Source organism: Vipera ursinii (genome assembly GCF_947247035.1).
Source record: "Vipera ursinii genome assembly, chromosome: 1".
NCBI lineage: Eukaryota > Metazoa > Chordata > Lepidosauria > Squamata > Viperidae > Vipera > Vipera ursinii.
Window position 1 is genome coordinate 316,648,815 of NC_139512.1, and position 22,764 is coordinate 316,671,578.

Genomic DNA, 22,764 nt, shown 5'->3' on the forward strand with positions numbered 1-22,764 from the left:
TTAGGTTTTGCACTGCACAGGACAAATTAAGGTCTACAATACCTGTCCTCCTCATGCTCTGTGTGGTTTTAAGGAGCCACTCTTATCCTGCCTTATACTGATGTGTGAGCCCATTCAGCATCCTTCCAATACTGATATTCCATTGGACAGCAAGACGTTCCTGAGCCGTCACAGCATGGACATGAAATTTACCTACTGTGATGACAGGTAAAATGATAATCTCTTTTTTGTTCAGAAACATAAGCAACCTAGTCTATTTCTAATATGACTGATTCATTTTTAAAGTTTGATCTATTCATATAGGAGGAATGGATCATACAGAGAAGGATCTTGTTCAAAATGCTAAAATCAAAAACTTGTTTTCTAATAAAGAAGGTTGTTTTTTTAATGGAAAGACCTCATCAACAGTATCTTTTCATATAGAATCTTAAGTAGAAAAATGTATTTTATTATACCTCATTTGACCTAATATGCAGATTAGGACCATAGAGATTTGTTTTTGTTTATAAAATTTGACACCCATGTCATGATCATCTGTCGTCCGACAAGATATAGGAGTTGTGTTTTGACTGTTTCGGAACATCAGCTGCAGGCTGGCTGTCCTCAGCTACTTTTCCTCAAAAACCTGAGCAATTGCTTTATGATGGTTCTTCAAGTAATTATAGTTTCCACATAAAGCATAGTGCCAAATGTCACAAAGCCTTAGTACAAAATTTTGCAGAGTCTCCTTTTGCAGTGTGGATTATTTTGGAGAATAATCTACTGATATATGCAGGTAAAATTAAGCCGGAGAGTTTTATAAGCATCAAGAAACTGCATGCCTGCTTATGATATCCATTAGTAAAATATACTGGGGAGGGGGAAGCTTGCCAAGGAAAATAAGAGAAAGTGGGATGCCCACTTTCTCTAAAAGATTGTGGTCAGGAAATGATTGATTACCTTTGATCAAATGCAAAGTCACAAACGAACAAGAAAAATGAACCGAACGTATACACATTGAAAGCCAGATAGCTGGGCTAACCCTCACTGCACCCAAAATATAGTGGAAGCCTCTAGGTTCTGTGCCTGTGGCAATTATTAATTGCCAAAACCTGATGTCCTTTAGTTAGTTATCTAGTGCCTTTCTGTTATACAGGGTGTTTTATATTCCTATTGAACAGAAACTGTATTTTGGAAACAACTACCAGGATATTACTCATGTATGTCCCAACTTTTTTAGTATTAGAGGGCATTTGGCGATAGCTGTATATTTTCTGTTTTCAAAACATTACATATTGTTCTTTTTGTACCATCAACACCTTGTCCCCATAGACCATTCTCACATGTAGGCCAAATAAGAAATTGAAGGGCATGACAAAGGAAGTGAACTGGTCTGAAAAGAAAAACATTTACCACCAAAACTGGAGAAAGAACAACCTTGATAACTGAGGCTGTTAAGAAAATGGTGCTGATATATAACAAGTTAAATATATCTTGTGTATAAAATGATGATAGTTCTAAGTATAGTAAATTGGCTGTTGAGAATTAGACATACTTTCCCAGCCATGGATTCTACAGCACAAATATGGTACCATTTTCCCTCTTTGAGATTTCAGTCTTTCAACATAGAACGCTTTTAGGACATTTCAGGCTGATTGATATTCATTCATTCATTCATTCATTCATTCATTCATTCATTCATTCATTTATTCATTCATTGCCATTCTTATTCTTACAAATATGACAGTGAACATATCTTCCTCCAATTTCCCTACAACAACAAGCTAGTGGGGAGGAGTTGGGCTGAGAGAGGGTGACTGGCCTATGTTTGTGTGTGTGTGTGTGTGTGTGTGTGTGTGTTTTCATAGATTTTCACAGGTACAGGTATGTAGGTCTTGGCGTATTTGGGTCTTTTCCCATGTAAGATTGAGGGTGTCTTGGCGACGTTTTGACGAGGTCCCACTCGTCATCTTCAGGCTGGTGTCTTCGGCTTTGTGCTTGTGCAAGCAAAGCATGATCGGAGCTGCTGTCTCTCTATAAATATTGGTGGGGGTGTGTGGGGTGCTGGCTTAGTTGCTGTAAGCAGGTTGGTTGGCTGTGTTGTTACATGTTGATTGGTTGATGGGGTTATTGTTTGTGGATTAGTCGGCTGTTTTGTAACATCATGTGTGACTGAAGTGTTGGCTGTGTGCCCATTAGTCTTTTGTGTTGTAACGACCCTGATAATGGACTGTGTGATGACATCCTGAGCTCTTGTATAGTGATATCCTGAGTTCTGTGCTGCAACATCCTGGGTGGTTGGCTGTGTTGTGACATCCCAAGCTTTAGCATTATAACCTCCTGAGTTCTGTGATGTAATGTCCTGAGCAGAAGGCTGTGGTGTAACATCCCGGGCTTTGGTTTGGCTTCGAGTTTGCAGTCTGGCCTTGTGTTCATGGCGTGTGTCAGTTTGCTTTGTGTGGGGGTCGGGGGGTTGCAGCAGCTGGAGATGCCGCCGTGGTTTGGCTTCTGGATGGTGGTTGCATTTCGTCTATGGGGTGGGTTTGGGTTTGAGTCTGGTGAGGATGATTGGTGGTGGCGTCCTGTGTTGTTGTGGGTCCAGTGTCGGTTTTCGTGGCTGGAACTCGTTTGTTGACTAGGGCTAGTTTCCAGATGTCTGGTAGGCGGGAGGTATTGTCATGTTTATTCATGTTGTGGGGGTGTTTCTCTATTTCGATGGCTTCCATAATTATCCTCTTGTTGTAGTGTTCAGTTTTGGAGATTAATTACGTTCCTTCAAAGTCAATTTCATGTCCTGTTGCTTTAACGTGCTGGAAAAGGGAGGAAGTTTTTTCTTCTTTTCTGACTGCGTTCTTTCCCATGTGGCCAAATTACGAAAGTGTCATCTACATATCTAAGCCAGAGTTTGGGTTTGGGTTCAGATTTGTCTAAGGCATTGGTTTCAAAGTGTTCCATGTATAGGTTTGCGATGACGAGTGAGAGAGGTGATCCCATAGATGCTCCTTCTATCTGTTTGTTTGTGTTGGTTAGGCAGTTGTTTGTCAGATCTAGGATGTGCTTAGGGGGCTTGTATTTGTTTTGGATAGCTGTCAAGGCTTGTTTAATAGGCACTTGGGTGAAGAGGGATATGACATCGAAACTCACGAAGCTCACCAAGATAAACAAAGAAGGAACACCACTCAGACCCATAGTCAGCTCCATACGCTCACCTCTACAGAATCTTGCCAAATTCCTTGCCAAACAACTTCAGCCCTACACAAAATCCATCACCTCACATGTACAAAACTCACTCCACTTCATAGAAACAATAAAGAAACAAAACCTGCAACCCAGCGACCTACTTGTGAGCTTCTAATAGGAGAATAAATGCATTCCAGTATTGTTCTTTCTGTGATGTTGTTTACTTATTTTATATTGGTTTGCAATTGTTGTTGTTCTTAGTTGTAAAGTCCTGTCCGACCCATTGCCACCCCATGGACAACGTTCCTCCAGGCCTTCCTGTCCTCTACCATCTTCTGGAGTCCATTTAGGCTCACGCCTACTGCTTCAGCGACTAAATCCAGCCACCTCATTCTCTCTCGTCACCTTCTTCTCTTGCCCTCAATCTTTCCCAGCACTAGGCTCTTCTCCAGTGACTCCTTCCTTCTCATTAGGTGGACAAAATATTTGAGTTTCAACTTCAGGATCTGGCCTTCTAAAGAACAGTCAGGGTTGATCTCCTCTAGGACTGACCGGTTTGATTGCTTTGCAGTCCAAGGAACTCACAGGAGTCTTCTCTAGCACCATAGTTCAAAGGCCTCAATTCTTTGGCGCTCAGTCTTTTTTATGGTCCAGCTTTCACAGCCATACATTGCAACTGGGAAGACCATAGCCTTGACTATATGCACTTTTGTTGACAGGGTGATGTCTCTGCTTTTTAATGTGCTGTCTAGATTTGCCATGGCTTTCCTCCCCAGGAGCAAGCGTCTTTTAATTTCTTGGCTGCAGTCCCCATCTGCGGTGATCTTAGAGTCCAGGAAAATAAAATCTGTCACTACCTCCATTTCTTCCCCATCTATTTGCCAGGAATTGAGAGGGCCGGATGCCATGATCTTGGTTTTCTTAATGTTTAGTTTCAACCCAAGTTTTGCACTCTCCTTCTTCACTTGCAACAAGAGGCTCTTTACTTCCTCTTCACTTTCTGCCATTAGAGTGGTATCATCTGCATATCTTAGGTTTTTGATATTTCTCCTGGCAATCTTAATTCCAACTTTTGATTCATGTAGCCCTGCCTTTCTCATGATGTGCTCTGCATATAAGTTAAATAGGCAGGGTGACAGTATACAGCCTTGCCGGACTCTTTTCCCAATTTTGAACCAATCAGTGGTTCCGTGTCCAGTTCTCACTGTTGCTTCTTGACCCACATATAGGTTTCTCAAGAGACAAATAAGATGGTCTGGTACTCCCATCTCTTTAAGAACTTGCCACAGTTTGTTGTGATCCACACAATCAAAGGCTTTAGCATGAAGCAGAGGTAGATGTTTTTCTGGAACTCCCTAGCTTTCTCCATGATCCAGCAATTTGATCTCCATGTTGGCAATTTGGTCTCTAGTTCCTCCGCCTCTTTGAAATCCTGCCTGTACTTCTGGAAGTTCTCGGTCCACATACTGCTAGAGTCTAGCTTGTAGGATTTTAAGCATAACTTTACTAGCATGTGAAATGAGTGCAATGGTGCGATAGTTTGAACATTCTTTGGCATTGCCTTTCTTTGGAATTGGAATGTAAACTGATCTTTTCCAATCCTGTGGCCACTGTTGAGTTTTCCAAATTTTCTGGCAAATTGAGTGTAGCACTTTTACTGCATCGTCTTTTAAGATTTTGAATAGCTCAGCTGGAATACTGTCACCTCCACCAGCTTTGTTGTTGCTCAGCTTTCCTAAGGCCCATTTCACTTCACATTCTAGGATGTCTGGCTCGAGGTTATTGACCACCTCATCGTGGTTATCAGGGACGTTAAGCTCGTTCTTGTATAGTTCTTCTGTGTAATTTTGCCACCTCTTCTTAATCTCTTCTGCCTCTGTTATGTCCCTGCCATTTTGGTCCTTTATCATGCCCATTTATGCATGAAACGTTCCCTTCATCTCTCCAATTTTCTTGAAGATATCTCTAGTCCTCCCTATTCTATTGTTTTCTTCTATTTCTTTGCACTGTTCATTTAAGAAGGCATTCTTATCTCTTCTAGCTATTCTCTGGAATTCTGCATTCATTTGGGTGTATCTTTTTTTTCGCCCTTGCCTTTCGCTTCCCTCCTTTCCTCAGCTATTTGCAAAGCTTCCTCAGACAGCCATTTTGCTTTCTTGCATTTCTTTTTCTTTGGGATGGTTTTAGTTGCTACTTCTTGTACAATGTTGCGAACCTCCGTCCATAGTTCTTCAGGCATTCTGTCCATCAGATCTAATTCCTTAAATCTGTTTGACACCTCTACTGTATATTAATCAGGGATATGATTTAGTTCATACATGAGTGGCCTAGTGCTTTTCCCTACTTCCTTCAGTTTAAGCCTAAATTTTGCAATGAGAAGCTCGTGGTCTGAGCCACAGTCAGCTCCTGGTCTTGTTTTTACTGACTGTATAGAGCTTCTCCATCTTTCGCTGCAGAGCACATAGTCAATCTGATTTCTGTGTTGACCGTCTGGTGATTTCCATATGTAGAGCCGTCTCTTGGGTTGTTGGAAAAGAGTGTTTGCTATCACCATCGTATTCTCTTGACAAAATTCTATCAGTCTGTGCCCTGCTTCATTTTGTACTCCAAGGCCAAATTTGCCTGTTATTCCAGTTATCTTTTGGCTTCCTACTTTAGCATTCCAATCCCCCATGATGATAAGGACATCATTTTTTGGTGTTAGTTCTATAAGATGCTGTGGGGCTTCATAGAACTGGTCAATTTCATCCTCTTCAGCACTGGTGGTTGGGGCATAGACTTGGACTACTGTGATATTGAATGGTTTGCCTTGGATTCGAACTGAGATCATTCTGTCATTTTGGGGATTGTATCCCAGTATTGCTTTTCCTACTCTTTTATTGACTATGAAGGCTACTCCATTTCTTTTGAGGGATTCTTGCCCGTAGTAGTATACCTGATGGTCATCTGAATTAAATTTACCCATTCCTGTCCATTTTAGCTTGCTGATTCCTAAGATGTTGATGTTCAGTCTTATCATCTCTTGTTTGACCACGTCCAGCTTTCCTTGATTCATGGATCTTACATTCCAGGTTCCTATAGAGAAAAAATCTTTACAGCATCGGACTTTCTTTCACCACCAGATACATTCAAAGCTGAGTGTCCTTTCAGCTTTAGCCCAGTTGCTTCATTCTTTCTGGCACTACTAGTACTAGCCCTTTGCTCTTCCCCAGTAGCAGATTGGACGCCTTCCGACCTAAGGGGCTCACCTTCCAGCCTCATATCTTTTTTTGTTTTGGTACTGTCCATGTGGTTTTCATGGCAAAGATACTGGAGTGGGTTGCCATTTCCTTCTCCAGTGGATCACATTTTGTCAGAACTCTCTGCTATGACCTGTCCGTCTTGGGTGGCCCACCATGGCATAGGTCATAGCTTCATTGAATTACGCAAGCCCCTTCGCCATGACAAGGCAGTAATCCATGAAGGGGTGGTTTGCAATAGCTGATAGTAAGATAACAATGCTCCCTGTTGCTCAGGACTGTTTGTGAGGTCAAGATTGAGAAATCTTGCAAGCAAGGCTTATGAAAAGCTTTCTAACCTCTTGAAGCTAGTAGTCACACTAAGCATCTTCATTTTCTTAAGGGTAATATTGTGTAGTGGGTTCTTGGCCGCATGGTCAGACAACAGACAAAGGACTCAGCATGGCAGCTCTTTATTGGTGGGAGCTCCGAACAGAAAAAGGGGTTACCTGTACCCCCTTATATACTTGGCCAGGTGCACCGGCAGCCAATCCCTTATTTATTTCTTTTTTATTTTTTATTTTAATTCCATTTATATCCCGCCCTTCTCCGAAGACTCAGGGCGGCTTACAAGCTTAGCAGTAGCCTTCATTCTATGTATATGCCTGCTTATTAGGGCTTTCACACACCCCCCGCAAGCGGCATTATTACAAAGTCAGCTTAATTGCCCCCAACAATCTGGGTCCTCATTTTACCTACCTCGGAAGGATGGAAGGCTGAGTCAACCTTGAGCCTGGTGGGATGCGAACCTGCACTAATTGCAGGCAGCTGGTGTTACTTAAGGAGGCATTAGCCCACTGCTCCACCAAGGCTCTTGGCAAAGGTTTTCCCGCCGAGCACTTACCAGCCAATCCAGTTATGGTACAGCGCCACCTGATGGTCACAATGAACTGCTGCTATATTTTATTATCCCCATACATAACACCCCTTCCCCCATAATAATAAAAAAAAATAAACAGTTTTTATTTCTAACACAAGCTTCTTGGTATTGTGTAGACACCTTGCATCCTTCCTTACGTCCTTACATAGTCCTCTAAATAGGCTGGTGGCCTATGAGTCCTGCTTGACCTTCTCAGGGTTTGTTCTCCTCCCTGGACAGTAGCATTATGTGTTGAGTCCTGGCCCTGAGGCCTTGCAACCCCTTGCTGTTCAGGCCTGCCAAAACCCTCAAACAACAGTACGGAGTCCAGAAGGTCTTCTTCCTCCCCTAACCCCCAAGATTGTGGTTGGGAGGATTGGTCACCCTGTGACCCTTCAGGAACCCGTTTCCTGATTTGGTCGATGTGTCTCCTTACCTGGTGACCCCCCTTCACCTCTACAATGTAAGACAGCAGCCCTGTTCTGTCAATTACCTTCCCTGGAACCCACACATGTCCCGGCCCGTAGTTCCTGGCCCAAACCAGATTTCCCGTGTGAAGTTCCCTGGGGGGGAAAAGGTTGTTCAGTCTCTGGGGCCACTCTGTCAGGGTGGAGTCTGTCCAACTTTGTGATAAGACGTCTGCCCCAACGCAGTTCAGCTGGGCTCTTGCCTGTGGTTGTGCACAGGGTAGTGTGTTGAGCCAGAAGGAATTGGGCCAGTCCCCGGTGATGATGCGTCTCAGAGCGTCCTTAGTTGTCCTCACCATATGTTCTGCCTGCCCATTAGACGACGGATGAAAGGGCACGGAGGTGATGTGTCTAATCAGGTTGGCCCTCGTGAAATCCTGGAAATCAGCAGATGTGAATTGCGGGCCATTATCCGAAACTATCACATCAGGCAGGCTGTGAGTAGCAAAGAGTGCCCTTAGTACCTTAACCATTTTGGCTGTGGTCATACTGGTCACTGGTACCACCTCTAGCCACTTGGAGTAGCTGTCCACCACCACTAAGAAGGTGTGGCCTTGAAACAGACCAGCATAATCTATGTGGATTCTGGACCAGGGGTTGTGTGTCACCTCCCACTTGTGGACCGGTGCGTGTGGCTGATCTGGCCTTGATCTTTGGCATGTGTAACATCCCGCTACCTGCTCCTCAGTAGCTCTATCCAGGCCCAGCCACCACAAATAACTCCTGGCCAATGCTTTCATCCTGACTATGCCCGGGTGTCCCTCATGTAATGACCATAAAACCTTGTCTCTAAATTTCTCGGGAATGATGATCCTGCTACCCCACAATAGGCATCCCTTATGAGAAGACAGTTCATGTCTCCTCATGAAGAATGCCTGGAATTCCAGCCCAGGACTCTTTTCTTGCCAACCTGAGGCCACCCACACCAGTACTCTGCTGAGGATCCTATCTGCTGTGGTACCCGCAGCAATGTCCTTAGCATGGAGTGGGCATTCTGGCAGGTCCTGGACTGCCATAATCTGTTCAGCAGGTGCTGGGTCTGGTTCTGTAGTGGCTACTGGTAATCTGCTTAATGCATCAGCATGACCCATGTCTTTTCCTGGTTTATGAACCAGTTTGCACGAGTATGCAGAAAGGAAAATGGACCACCTCATCATCTTTGGGGATAGGATTTGCGGGGTTTGTCTGTCAGTCATGAACAACCCCAACAGAGGCTTATGGTCTGTGAAAATAGTGAATTCCCTACCATATAAGTAATCATGAAATTTCTTGACCCCTGACACTATTGCCAGGGCCTCTTTATCTATTTGGGCATAATTGCTTTCTGCCCTTGACAGTGTCTGGGAGTAATAAGCAATAGTTCTCTGCTCCCCATTGACTTATATGTGACTTAGGACAGCACCCACTCCATAGGGGGGTGCATCGCATGCAATGCAGATGAGTTTGGTTTCAATAAAATGTATAACCGTTGAGTTGCATGACAATAGGTCTTTTAAATTCCTAAAACTCTGTTCGTGGACCTTGGTCCAATTCCAAGGAGTTTTCTTATCTAAGAGCCTGTGTAAAGGCTCAGCAATTGGTGCTTTGTGGGGTAAGAATATGTGATAGAAATTAAGTGACCCCAAGAAAGCTTGCAATTCAGCTTTGTTCTTTGGAGTAGGAGCCATTTTAATTGCCATTACCTTTGAATCAGTAGGGTGAATTCATTTGGCATCAATTCTGAACCCCAGGAATTCAATTGATGCCACTCCAATACTGCATTTTTCCTTCTTAAGGTTCAGCCCTGCAGAATGGAATCTGTTTAACACAGCCTGCAACCTGTCAGCCAGGATCTCCTCAGAATCTCCAGCAATGAGGACATCATCAAACTATGGGCATACTCTAGGTATGCCCTTCAGAGTCCTCTCCATCACCTCCTGAAAGATGCCAGGAGCCACAGAGACTCCGAATTGCAATCGGTTGACTCTGAAGGCTCCTCTGTGAGTTACAATAGTCTGAGCATCAGCTGTCTCCCTGGTAAAGGGGAGCTGCTGATACGCTTGCGCCAAGTCGAGCTTGGCAAAGATAGCGCCTCCTTGGAGTGCAGAGAGGACGTTTCTCTCCGTTGGGACTGGGTAAGCGTGCAGATTTAGGGCCCGATTCACCATGGCCTTATAATCTGCACAAATTCTTACTTTCCCATTGGCTTTGAGTGGGGTAACTATCAGGGTCTCCCACTCTCCCCCGTCCATGGGTTCTAATACCCCTTGACTCACTAATTTATCCAATTCGCTTTCAATCTTGTGCTTGAGAGCGAAGGGGACTCTATGGGGCTTTATTCTTATGGGGAGAATATTGGGGTTCAATTTAAACTTAATTGGGGGCCCTGTGTATTTACCCAACTTGCCATCAAATACGTCTGCAAACGTTTTGCAGACGGCTTCGAGGCTTTTGGTCTGGGTGCTATGGATCCCTGAGATCCCTATTCCCAGAGCCTGAAACCAATTAAGCCCCACTAAACTGGTCCTCCGGCCCTTGGCTACCAGGACATCCAACGGACCCTGGAAGTTCTTGAACCCCACTAACATGGTGGCCACCCCCTTAACTTTAATGGGTGCATGCTGGAAATCAGCTAACTGAATGTTGGTGGACTTCAAAGAAACCCACTGTTTACACCGGCCACAAACTGCTTTAAATGTATCACTAGAAATGATGGAGACTGCGGATCCGGAGTCGAGTTCCATCTTGCAAGGTACCCCTTGCAACTGGACCTCTAGTGTTATTTTTGGTGTGAGAACCTGGTGAATGTCTGTGTGTGAGACGATCACCTTGTTCCCGAGGAATTTGGTGGGGGAGGGCTGAGGAGATTTGAGATGAGGGGACTCAGTATTGAATTGAATTGAATTTATTAAATTTATATGCCGCCCTTCTCCCTAAGGACTCAGAGCGGCTCACAACAATAAAAAGTTAAAAACATAAAATACAAAATTCAAAAAAAGAAGTAAACAATGAAGTAAATACATAACAATAGACCCAGTAAAACCAAATTTAAAAACTACAGTCAGTCCAAGCCCGATTGTTGGAACATCCATGTCTTCAGGTCATGGCAGAAGGACCAAAGGTCAGGGGCCATCCTCAGCTCTGAGGGCAGTTCATTCCAGAGGGTCAGTGCACCCACAGAGAAGGCTCTCCCCCTGGGGGTCGCCAGCTGGCATTGCTTAGCTGACAGCACCCTGAGGAGGCCGACTCTGTGGGAGCGAACCGGGCGATGGGAGTTTGATAATGGCAGCAGGTGGTGTTGCAAGTACCCCAGGCCTAAGCCATGTAGGGCTTTAAAAGTGATTACCAGCACCTTTAATCGCACCCGGAGGACAACTGGAAGCCAATGCAGCTCGCGCAGGAGTGGTGTAACATGGGAGTATCGAGAAACTCCCATAAGCACCCACACGGCCTCATTTTGCACCAGCTGAAGCCTCCGGGTGCACTTCAAGGGCAGCCCCATGTAGAGAGCATTGCAGTAATCCAGGCGAGAAGTGACAAGGGCATGGGTGATCGTGCATAGGGCATCTCGGTCCAAAAAGGGGCGCAACTGGCGCACCAGGCGAACCTGTGCGAAGACCCCCCTGGTCACAGCAGTTAGATGATCCTCCAAGTTAAGCCATGAATACAGGAGGACACCCAAGTTGTGAGCCCTTTCAGAGGGGGGCAATACCTCCCCCCCATCAAAAGAGGTGGAACACATTGGACAATACAAGATGCCAGTATCCACAGCCACTCGGTCTTGGAGGGGTTCAGCCTGAGCCTATTCCTTCCCATCCAGACCTGCACCATCTCCAGGCACTGGGACATCACGTCAAGGGCATCGCTGGGTTGGTTTGGGGTGGAGATGAACAACTGGGTATCATCTGCATATTGGTGATACCTCACCCCAAAGCCACAGATGATCTCACCCAGTGGCTTCATACAAATGTTAAACAGGAGGGGGGAGAGAACCGACCCCTGAGGAACCCCACAAGTGAGGGGCTTCGGGGTAGATCTCTGCTCCCCTGCCAATACAAACTGCAAGCGGCCCGAGAGGTAGGAGGAGAACCACCGTAAAACAGTGCCTCCCACTCCCAACCCCTCAAGCGGCCGCAGCAGAATACCATGGTCGATGGTATCAGAAGCTGCTGAGAGGTCAAGTAAAACCAGGACAGAGGAACAACCCCTGTCCCAGACCCGCCAGAGATCATCTACCCGTGCGACCAATGCCGTTTCCATGCTGTAACCGGGCCTGAAACCGAACTGGTATGGGTCCAGATAGTCCGCTTCATCCAGGAATTGCGGAAGCTGACGTGCCACAACACTCTCAACAACCTTCGCTACAAAGCAAAGGTTGGAGACAGGACGATAGTTATTCAAGGAGGCCGGGTCCAGAGCAGGCAGCAGAGAAGGGGCCTCACCACCACCTCTTTAAAGGCGGAGGGGAAGACACCCTCCATCAGTGAAGCATTGACAACTGCCTGGAGCCAGCACCCTGTCACCTCCTCAGCAGCCAAAACCAGCCAGGAGGGACATGGGTCCAATAGACAAGTTGTAGCACTCAGTCTACGCATAATCCTGTCCACATCATCCAAAGAAACAGGGTCAAACTCACCCCAAATAGTATAACTAAGACCTGTCATCTCCACTCCACCGGATTCCACCCAGTCAGAGTCCAAACCAGTCCGGATCTGAGCAATTTTGTCCTGCAGATACTGTACAAATTCCTCAGCCCTACCCTGCAAGGGGTCATCCCTCGGTCGCTGATTTAACAGTGAGTGGATCACTTTAAACATGGCAGCTGGGTGGTTATCTGCGGACACAATGAGAGCGGAAAAGTAAACACACTTTGCCGCTTCCATCGCCACTAGGTAAGACTTAAGACAAGTTCTTAGCCGTGTTCGATCAGATTCGGATCTGCTGGACCTCCAACAGCTCTCTAGGAGTCTTTTCCGGCACTTCATCTCCTGGAGCTCCTCAGTAAACCAGGGGGCCACCTGGGATCTGCGCTGGGTCAGAAGCTGTAAAGGCACAACTCGATCCAAGGCCCCAGCAGCAGCCCTCTCCCAGGCTACCACTAGGGCCTCAGCAGAGTCATGGGCAAGGGAAGCAGGAAATGTCCCAAGCTCCATCTGGAACCTCTCGGGGTCCATCAGGCGCCTGGGGCAGAACCACCTGGTCGGTTCCGCCTCCCAGCAGCAGGGGGTGGTGTATTGGAAGTTTAGCCGAGAAGAAAATGATCGGACCATGACAGGGGTTGGATGGTTAAATCCCCCCTACCCAGATCATTAATCCATTGTCCAGAGATAAAAACCAGGTCGAGTGTGTGCCCTCCATTATGGGTAGGGTCTTGAATTACTTGAGTCAGGTCCGTGGCTGTCATGGAAGCCATGAACTCCCAAGCCAACTCAGATGCCTCACCCGCGGAAGGCAAATTGAAATCCCCCAGAACTATAAGCCTTGGGAACTCAATCGCCAACCCAGGCAGAACGTCAAGGAGCTTGGGCAGGGCCGATGACACGCAGCTGGGAAACAGGTATGTAATCAATAGGCCCAACTGAACTCCAAGACCCCACTTCAAAAGGAGAGACTCACACCCGCCTATCTGAGGGACAGTGGCCGCACGCGGACAAAGACACTCCCTAATAATAACCACCACCCCACCACCCCTTCCCTGGGCCCGTGGCTGGTGAAGCACCTGGAAGCCTGGTGGGCATAGTTCCAAGAGGGGAACAACCCCCTCTTGACCCAACCAGGTCTCTGTGATGCAGGCCAGGTCCGCGTTCTCCTCAATAAGATCGTGTATGAGGGGAGCCTTGTTTACCATGGACCTGGCGTTGAAATAAACCAACCTGAGCCCAGGGTCCTGCAATCCTATGCCCCTGGGGGAGCAAGAAGAGCCATGAGGGCAGGAACAGGCAACCGCTTGAAGACAGCGGTGGCCCGTTCCCCGATAGCGATAAAGCCCTCTGCTCCCACACTCTCTGGAGATAAGATAAGCTAGTGCATTTTTGAGTGGTTTCTTTGCAATTGTAGCTTCTGCATTTGATAGTTGTTGGTGTCTTCTGCTGGCTTCCATTGTTGTCGTGCCGCGATTGCTGTCGTCCTTGCTTTTGATGCACAGCATCAATCTCAGCCTCCTCCGCCGCTTCTCCAAACCCGCTGTCCACAGCCTCTCCGTGATGAATGGAACCACCTGGGCTGCTGAGTCGAGTTTGATGGGTCGCATTTACTGCTCCCCCAGCGGCTTCGCTGGCCAAGATCTCATCCTGAGCATCTTGTAATGTGATCGTTGGCTGGGCATATAAGCGCTGCTGCAGTCGCTTGTCTTGGAGCCCACACACCAATCAATCCCGTAACCTTTCTTCTAAATTAGAAAAATTACACAGGCGTGCGGCTTCCTGTAGAGCTGCAATAAATTCAGAAGCCATCTCGCCTGGTCGCTGGCACCGTTGGTCAAATTGGCCTCGCCACGCCAGTTTGGACATTCATGGCTTGAAATTATTATTCAACTTCTCCACGACATCCATGTACAACATGGTCTCGATTGCTGTCAGCGCGCAGAGGCTAACGGCCAGGTTGTGCATCGCGGGGCCACTCAGGCAGGTCAGGAATGCGGCTTTCTGGATATCATCAGTGATCTGGTTAGCCTGCAAAAACCCTTCTACCTGGCTTAGGTGTGAAGCCCATCTCTCGGTATGCCGCATATTGAATGGCAGCACCTGCCCGTACTGCACCATGGCCATCCTGTTTCTCCACTTTGCTGACCGCAAGCTCTTGCTTAGCCGACCGAGGAAGGTTCGGGGAATTGCTTTCCACCGATCCTTGGTGACTTCAGCTCCTCAGGAGAAACAAGATCCCACCTTCATCGCCACTATTGTCTAGTGGGTTCTTGGCCGCATGGTCAAACAACAGACAAAGGACTCAGCATGGCAGCTCTTTATTGGTGGGAGCTCCAAACAGACAAAGGGGTTACCTGTACCCCCTTATATACTTGGCCAGGTGCACCAGCAGCCAATCCCTTATTTAGGTTTTCCCGCCGAGCACTTACCAGCCAATCCAGTTACGGTACAGCGCCACCTGATGGTCACAATGAGCTGCTGCTATATTTTATTATCCTGATACATAACAGGTAATAAAGAAATAAGTGTGTTTTCCTACTTTCCTCTTGTGTTCTCTTGATATATATTTTCTGTGTGCCTGTCTGCAATGGGAAGCACAGGAGAGGTTACCTATGCTAAGGGTGCCATCACCTCTAACTCATTTACTTTGCCACCAGCTCTATTAAATCTGTATTGGTTGCAACCAGCAAGAATTAAATAACAGCAAACCTACAAAAAAGAAGGCAGTGATCAAAAACTATCTTTTACTATACAGTGTTAACAAGGTTTGCCAGTCTAGGGCTTCAGACTGGACTTTCTCAGTCCTAATGCTTTTTACCACGAAGTCACTTGGGGTCAGATAGCATATAAATTTAAATTTTAATATATTATTATTATTATGTTTCATTGCATAATCAGCCAGATGTTTAGACTGGTTTGGCTTTTTGTCCACTTAATGAGTCCTTCCCAAGGACCTGGGATAAGCAGACACTGATTTTTAATAATATATCTGGCTGCTTCCGTGCTGCTGTTCCTTCCTCCTATTGGTTCTCTCTTATTAAGAATCCCAGATCTTGTTTGCCACAATGGAAGGAAAATGGCTTAGAAGAAGGGAATTTCAGCAGAACCCTTGGTTTTAGTTACTGACTTTAATAACATAGTTTGTCATCCGTGGGCTGGAATCTTTCTAGAGCAGTCTTTCTCAACCTCAGCAACATTCATGCTGACTGGGAAATTCTGGGAGTTGAAGTCCACACATCTTAAAAAGTCTGAGCAAATCAGATGCCCTCCTATTGATCTGTATTTTGTGGGTAGTTTGAGCCTTTCCATTTTTGAACATGTGATAGTCTGGCTGCAGTTATCATACATAAAAACAAAGTTCCATGATTTTTTTTCCTATTCATTTCTCTGTCCATTAGTTCCCCGCACCGCCCCCCCAAAAAAGTTTTTGATTTTAATTGTACTTTAATTTGGGGAACTATTTGTAAATCCTTTTATTCAGCAACATCATCACTTTGAACAGTCATTGAACAAGTGATCGTAAGTTAAGAACTACCCAGTGCCTTGCCATTTTTTATAGTTTCTGCTAGTGGTCTAGTTAAACTCTGACAACTGCTTGCCCATTACCATAAAATGCAAGGATAAAGACTTCCACATAAACCAAAGCCAGAATAAATACAAAGTAGGGGATTCATTTCTTTTTATTAATCAGGCCTATTACAGAAAGCAACAACTCTTTGCAGCATTGTCTCCTCTCTGTTTCTACTGACAACACAATGTTGCAACTCTAAACTCTTAATGACAGTGAATAATATTGGAGCAGGGGGTGGGTAAGAAATATATAAACTGTACATGAGGGGTTAGTGTAAATTTGACTACATCTTCTGGAGATAGAGGGGATAAATCTGATACTGAACTGTCATTTTGCACAGTACAGAGAGACTCCTAGACATGGACCTTCACAAGCAGCAACATAGGAGTCTGAACACTGTAGTTTCTTTCAGGTCTGTTGTTGCATCTCTTATCTGTTCATGAACCATGTGCCACTTGAAAGGGATGAAGTAAAAGATATGAGATTGACAGGCCATTTATCATCACATCTGGTGCTTGGTGCCACATGGACCGAGCTAATGTGATTTCCATGCCTGCAGTCTGTATGCATTAAGGTTTTAAAAAGCATTGATTCTGAATGTTCGGTAGGTTTCAGAAATAGGCAAAGCTCCACTAGGACCTCTCTGTTAGGCTACTTCAGCAGAATGTTCCAGGTGGGTCTAAAGGCTGAAAAAGAAATACTTTTGGTACATCATGTTTTATGGGGAGTAGAATAAAATTAACCAATTTTACTATTATATTAACTATATAATATAATATTATATTATTATATTATATTAACCAATATTTACTTCTAAAAATTAGCCAAGGCCAGGTTTGTAATTAAAGGAGTAAAGCCCCAAGGTTAATGCTGCTTAAAGATGAGCTGAATATTAACAAAAGCATATGGATAGTTTATCCAATTATCAGAAGTCATAATCCTTGGATAATATTTCAGTATAATATAAGTCGGGGTAGAATTTTCCTGTTTTCCACTTCGCCTGCTCTTCGAGAACATACCCATTGTCCTCTGACATTTAGGATCTAAACTGCTATTTGCCATCCTGCAGAAATGGTCTTAGTGAGAATGGGTGAAAAGGCAATGAAATAACACCTCCTTTGTCCAACAGATCTTCTAATCCAATAATACCTATGATCCCATTGACATGACATTTTCACAGGATATATGTACCATAAAAAGTGCTTTAAAGGTGTGTGTATTTCAGAAGCTAATGCCACATGAAGGAAGTTTTATGCAGATTGAAAAGATGATAGAAGATTATAATAAAGTGGTATATAAGAAGACTAAAATCCGTAAGGTTGTCTTTCAGCACTAGAGAAAAGTTTGAAGTTTTCCAGTTCAAACGTTTCTGCATGGTATTTATTCTAAAATGCATACCCTGTTAAATGTATGTCATAGCCCTGAGAGTTGTTCATATAAAAGTGCACATGTTTGGGAAATCAGTAATTACCTTAATTCTGCATTGATGTGACTAAGCATTTCCCAATTTGATATTTGCCAAAAAGGAAGTTAGGATGACCAGTGTCAGAGTTGGGCAAAGACAGAAGATACTAACAGCACCATATAAAAATTAAATAGGCTTATAACAGTGAAACTGCAATCTTAAGCAGTATTTCTTAGAAGTTCTGCATTTACTGAATTGAAATGAGAAATTTACATGTTGTTGTTGTTGTTGTTGTTGTTGTTATTATTATTATTATTATTATTATTATTATTATTATTATTATTATTATTATTATTCATCGCATAGTGAGCCAGATGTTCAGACAGGATTTGGCATTTTTGTTTACCTATCAAGTCCTTACCAAGGACCTGGGATAGGCAGATGTGCATGTTTGAATTGATGGTATTACAGATATCACCACAGGATGGAAGCTGTTTCTAGTAAGGCCACCTTTTGCAATTGACTGATGGCAAATTTGTCAATGCCAATGGTGTTCAAATGGTGCTCCAGTTGTTTTGAGATTGCACCCAAGGCACCTATTACTATTGGTACTACCCTTGCTTGCCTTTGCCACAGTCGTTTTATTTCTATTTATAGGTCTTTGTATTTTGTTATCTTCTCCAGTTCTTTCTTGTCTATTCTGCTGTCTCCAGGCACTGCCACATCCACTATCCAGACTTTTTTGTCTTTCTTATCGACAACTGTTATGTGGCAGGTGCTTGTCTGTGTGAATTTTAAAGTCCCAGAGCAATTTAACATTTTCATTTTCTATGACTTTCTCTATTTTACGGTCCCACCAGTTCTTGTCTGCAGGCAAGTGATATTTCTTGCAGATCTTCCAATGCACCATTGTTGCTACTTTGTCATGCTGCTGCTTGTAGTCAGTCTGTGTGATCTTCTTGCAGCAGCTTACCAGGTGGTCCACTGTTTCTTCAGCTTCTTTGCATAGGCAGCACTTAGTGTCTGTTGCTGTCTTCTCAATTTTGACTTTGTATGCATTTGTCCTTAAGGCTTGGTCTTGTGCAGCCAGAATTAGTCCCTCGGTCTCTTTCTTCAACTTTCCTGCTCTCAGCCATTGCCGGGTCTTTTTATTACCTGCTTATTCTATTTCAGATAATGTTCTTTCCATACAGCTTCAGATCATCCATGTAAAGGAGGTGGGATAGTCTGGGAGATGTTTTTGATGTTTGATAACCATGGCCTGAGTTAGCCAGTATGTTGACAGGGGGAACAGTGCAATAACAAATAGTAGCGGTGATAGTGAATTTCCTTGAAATATTCGTCTCTTTCACCATTGATCTGCAACTGTGTCTTCCATTGTGCCATCAATCTTTGCACAACTTTCTGATGTTCCTTCTGACTCCTGTTATTTCTAGGCCTTTGATTATCCAGTCATGTGGCAGAGAGTTGAATGCCTTTTTGTAGTCAGTCCATGCCACATTCAGGTTGGTCTTCCTTCTCTTGAAGTTTTCCGAGATCATTTTGTTTATTAGGAGTTGAACTTTTGTTCCTCTGCTATTGGGGTGGTTTCCTTACTGCTCAGGTGGAAAGAGATTGTTTTCAACCTAGATGCTGTTGGACTGCATCAGCTACCATACCAGTTAGCAATTTGAAAGTTGTTGGTAAGCAGGTAATTGGTCTGTAGTTGCCTGGTATTGCCCTTTTGCTGGATTTTTCATTATTAGGTAGGTTTTCCCAGTTGTTAGCCACTTTTCAATTTCTCCTCCTTGTAATATATTGTCGAACTGCTTGGCGATGAGTGGGTATATAACAGTTAGATGTTTCAACCAAAACCCATGCAGTTCATCTTCACCTGGTGCTGACCAATGTTTGATCTTCCTTGCTCTTTTTTTCTACCATTTTTGTTGTTATTACTAGTTCTTTAATTTCAACTTCTGTTTTATTTGCATCCACCTCTTTTAACCAAGCTGTGTCCTTGTTGTATTTCTTTGGGTTATTCCATATCTGCATCCAGAACTGCACTATTTATTCCTTGTCAGGTACTGACTGATTCATTGCAGTTTCTCCACTGATGAATTGGTAGAAATGTTTCTGATTGGATTGAAATTGGAGGTTCTGCCTATAATTTGCAATTCAAGCTTCATATCTGCTGATATTCCTGGCTATAGCTGTTATTTGTTGCTTTCTTATTTCCAGTGCTTCCTTGATCTTCCTTGTTTCTAAATGGTATTTCTTGATTAGGTATTCTGTGGTTTTCTTGTTCTTCAGCTTCTTTTCTTTCATTTGTTCTAACTTGCTTGCATCTGATCTTAACTTGCTGATCTTATTTTTCAGTCTAACCTTCCATTTTTGTGGTGTACTGTTTGATTTTTTTTCTTCTTTGTTGATTTTGCATCCCAGGTATTCAGTTATAACTGCAGCTGTGCTGTACATCAGTTGGTTTGTTTCTTGCAATGAACTAGTGCTTATACTTGATATTGCAGTATTTGCATCTTTTAATGCTTGTGCTAGCTATTTCTTTGTAACAGGCTTCAAAGCAGGCAGCCTTATTCTCTTGTTTTTGTGCTGTTCTAGATGCTCAGTTATTCTTTGTTTCAATTCTTTTATTTCTTTAGTTAGAGGGCTTTGTTCTTCCTGAGGAAGAGGTGCCTAGTTTCTAAATGAAAACTGTTGTTATAATAATAATAATAATAATAATAATAATAATAATAATAATAATAATAATAATAAAGTTGGAAGGGACCTTGGAGGTCATCTAGTCCAACCCCCTGCTCAGGCAGGAAACCCTATACCATTTCGGACAAATGGCTGTCCAGTCTCTTCTTAAAAACTTCCAGTGTTGGAACATTCACAGCTTCTGGAGGCAGGTTGTTCCACTGATTAATTGTTCTAACTGTCAGGTAGCTTCTCCTTAGTTCTAGGTTGCTTCCCTCCTTGATTAGTTTCCATCCATTGCTTCTTGTCCTGCCTTTGGGCACTTTGGAGAATAGCTTGAGTCCCTCCTCTTTGTGACAGCCCCTGAGATATTGGAACACTGCTATCATGTCCCTCCTCATCCTTCTCTTCATTAAACTAGACATACCCAATTCCAGCATCCGTTCCTTATATGTTTTAGTCTCCAGTCCCCTGATCATCTTTGTTGCTCTTCTCTGTACTCTTTCTAGAGTCTCAACATCTTTTTTACATTGTGGTGACCAAAACTCCTGGATTCCTCTATTGCCACCCCCCACCCCCCCGTGGTTTGCCTCTACATTTTGAGTTACTTCTGGCAAGGCTTTGATTTCTTTGCCCTGGATAAACCTTTGCAGTTCATGTTCTGTTTCTGTGAATACTTTATTTCGTATTATAAATCAACGTTGATCCCCTAGTCTCTGTTCTGTTATTCCTTATTCTGGATGTTGTTCTTTCCAGAACTGGTGCATTCATTTCAGATATCCTCTTCTTGTTGGACTTGATCTGTAATAAAAGATTATTATTTCTTTGTTTTCAATCACTGTGTATTTGCGATGGGTAAAACACCTTTTCTTCCAGTAGTTCTGCAGCTGTTGGCCCTAGATGCTCAGCCAACAGTCCTGAGTCTTGTAGCCCATTTTTCACCAGATATTCAGGAACTCCAACATCTAGCATGGACCTTGTTAAGCCGGGCAACATCCGAGCTGGTATGGCTTTCTGAAATTTACGTCTTACCATATTTTTTATGGGAGAGACACTCTTTGTCTGAGACCTGTCCTGATGGTTGAACCTCTGGCATAGCTCTCATCTTCCTCAGAGTACACAAGCCCCACAACCACGTCAAGGTAGTGCCTCACTGGGGGTTATTATTATTACTATTATTGTTGTTGTTGTTGTTTGTTATTTGGTCACCAAGATGTTCAGATTGGATTTGGCATTTTTAACTATCTAGTCCTTCCCAAAGACCTGGGATAGGGAGATGGTGATGTTTGGTGGCATTAAAGGTATCATCACAGGATATAAACTGAATAAAGCTGTCTTTTGCAATTGATAATGATGATGCTCCAGTTATTTTGGGATTGCACCCAACACACCTATTACTATTGGTGTTACCTTTGCTTTCTTCTGCCACAGCCCTTCTATTTCTATTTGCAGGTCTTTGTATTTTGATATCTTCCCCAGTTCTTTCTATTCTATTCTGCTGTCTCCAGATACTGCGACAACCACAGCTCACAAGTTTAGCAGTAAAACACTTGTACAGGTGCAAACTGCTATGGGGAATAGGAGGGCAAAGCTAGTGGCTGAATGAAAGTGCCCTTTAATTGCATGAAAAGAGGGAAAAGAGGATGAAAAAGGAAAGCCAGGCTCCTTCAGGGTAGTACAAAAAACGCAATCCTTGTGAGAATAATGACAGTGTTACCGTCATTAAGCATAATGGCAACTACGTGCTTAAAGGCAGAGGAGACGCCGTATTTGTTCTAAGGTATTATTTCCTGGCTTTGTAAGTTTAACGTCAACTAGGAGTGATGCAGTTCAAAGGGGAGGGAGTAACCTTATTGTAGTCTTTTCATTTCACAGTTTTTTAAAAAAGAGTTTATCCAATTATACTATACAGATAATAGGATTCATGTGCCTGACTTAGATATGATCAAAACTATACACAGTGTTAACAAGGTTATCCTGATATGTAGAGGAGAAGGAGAAAAAGGCTTTGTTTTTAATGACAGCAATTATTTTAATATAGGATACATGTTATATTTAATCAAAGATAATCCTATCCATGTGATTTTTGAACCAATCTTCACAGCACCACTGACTTGTAATCTAGTACTCATTTCTACATTGATGACGCAAGGACCAGAGTCACTGTGTGAACATTTTTATGGAATTTATGTTAGGAAGCATTATTGCATAAAGTACAGCAGATTACTCTCATGGAGTTCTGGGCCAATCACAGTGTTAGTAGCTTGCCTAGCATTTGTTTGTTTAATGTTTTGCTTTAGTAAAGGAAATACCAAAAACAATGAGCTAATTCCTAGTTATAAATTCCAACTGAAAAAGTCAACACTATGTAAATTATGGAAACTTCAAGAGGAACAAAAGTCAAAAGTTCAATTTTTAATTCAGTATTTTATTAAATTCAACCCCACCTCATAGCTTTCTTCCAGTCTGTTATTTCAAGAGTAATCAGAGATATAGCAGTTATCCTAAGACATGAATGTTTCTTCATTTCTTACCTAGGGCTAAGAGATGATCAAAGTATACATCAAATATGATCCTCCTTTGTTTGCAAATTTCTCTATTCCATATCTCTTTGAAATTCTCCATAGAGTTCCATCATGTAGGTTTTATTGATAATGTAATATAATTGACTTGCAATAGTTTGGGAACTTTGGTTAAAGCTAATCATAGGTAACTGTAATGTAGGCG

At 43.5% G+C, this 22,764-nt stretch overlaps 1 protein-coding gene across 3 annotated transcripts in view; it reads left to right on the forward strand.

Moving 5' to 3' along the window:
* The window catches only part of EPAS1 (endothelial PAS domain protein 1), a 130,807-nt gene that overhangs the window by 82,221 nt on the left and 25,822 nt on the right, over window positions 1-22,764 (forward strand). For all 3 annotated transcript variants that reach the window (XM_083361568.1, XM_083361567.1, XM_083361566.1), the window contains one exon: window positions 5-207. In XM_083361568.1, coding sequence (XP_083217694.1) covers window positions 5-207 — 203 coding nt within the window. The remainder of the gene's footprint in view (window positions 1-4; window positions 208-22,764) is intronic.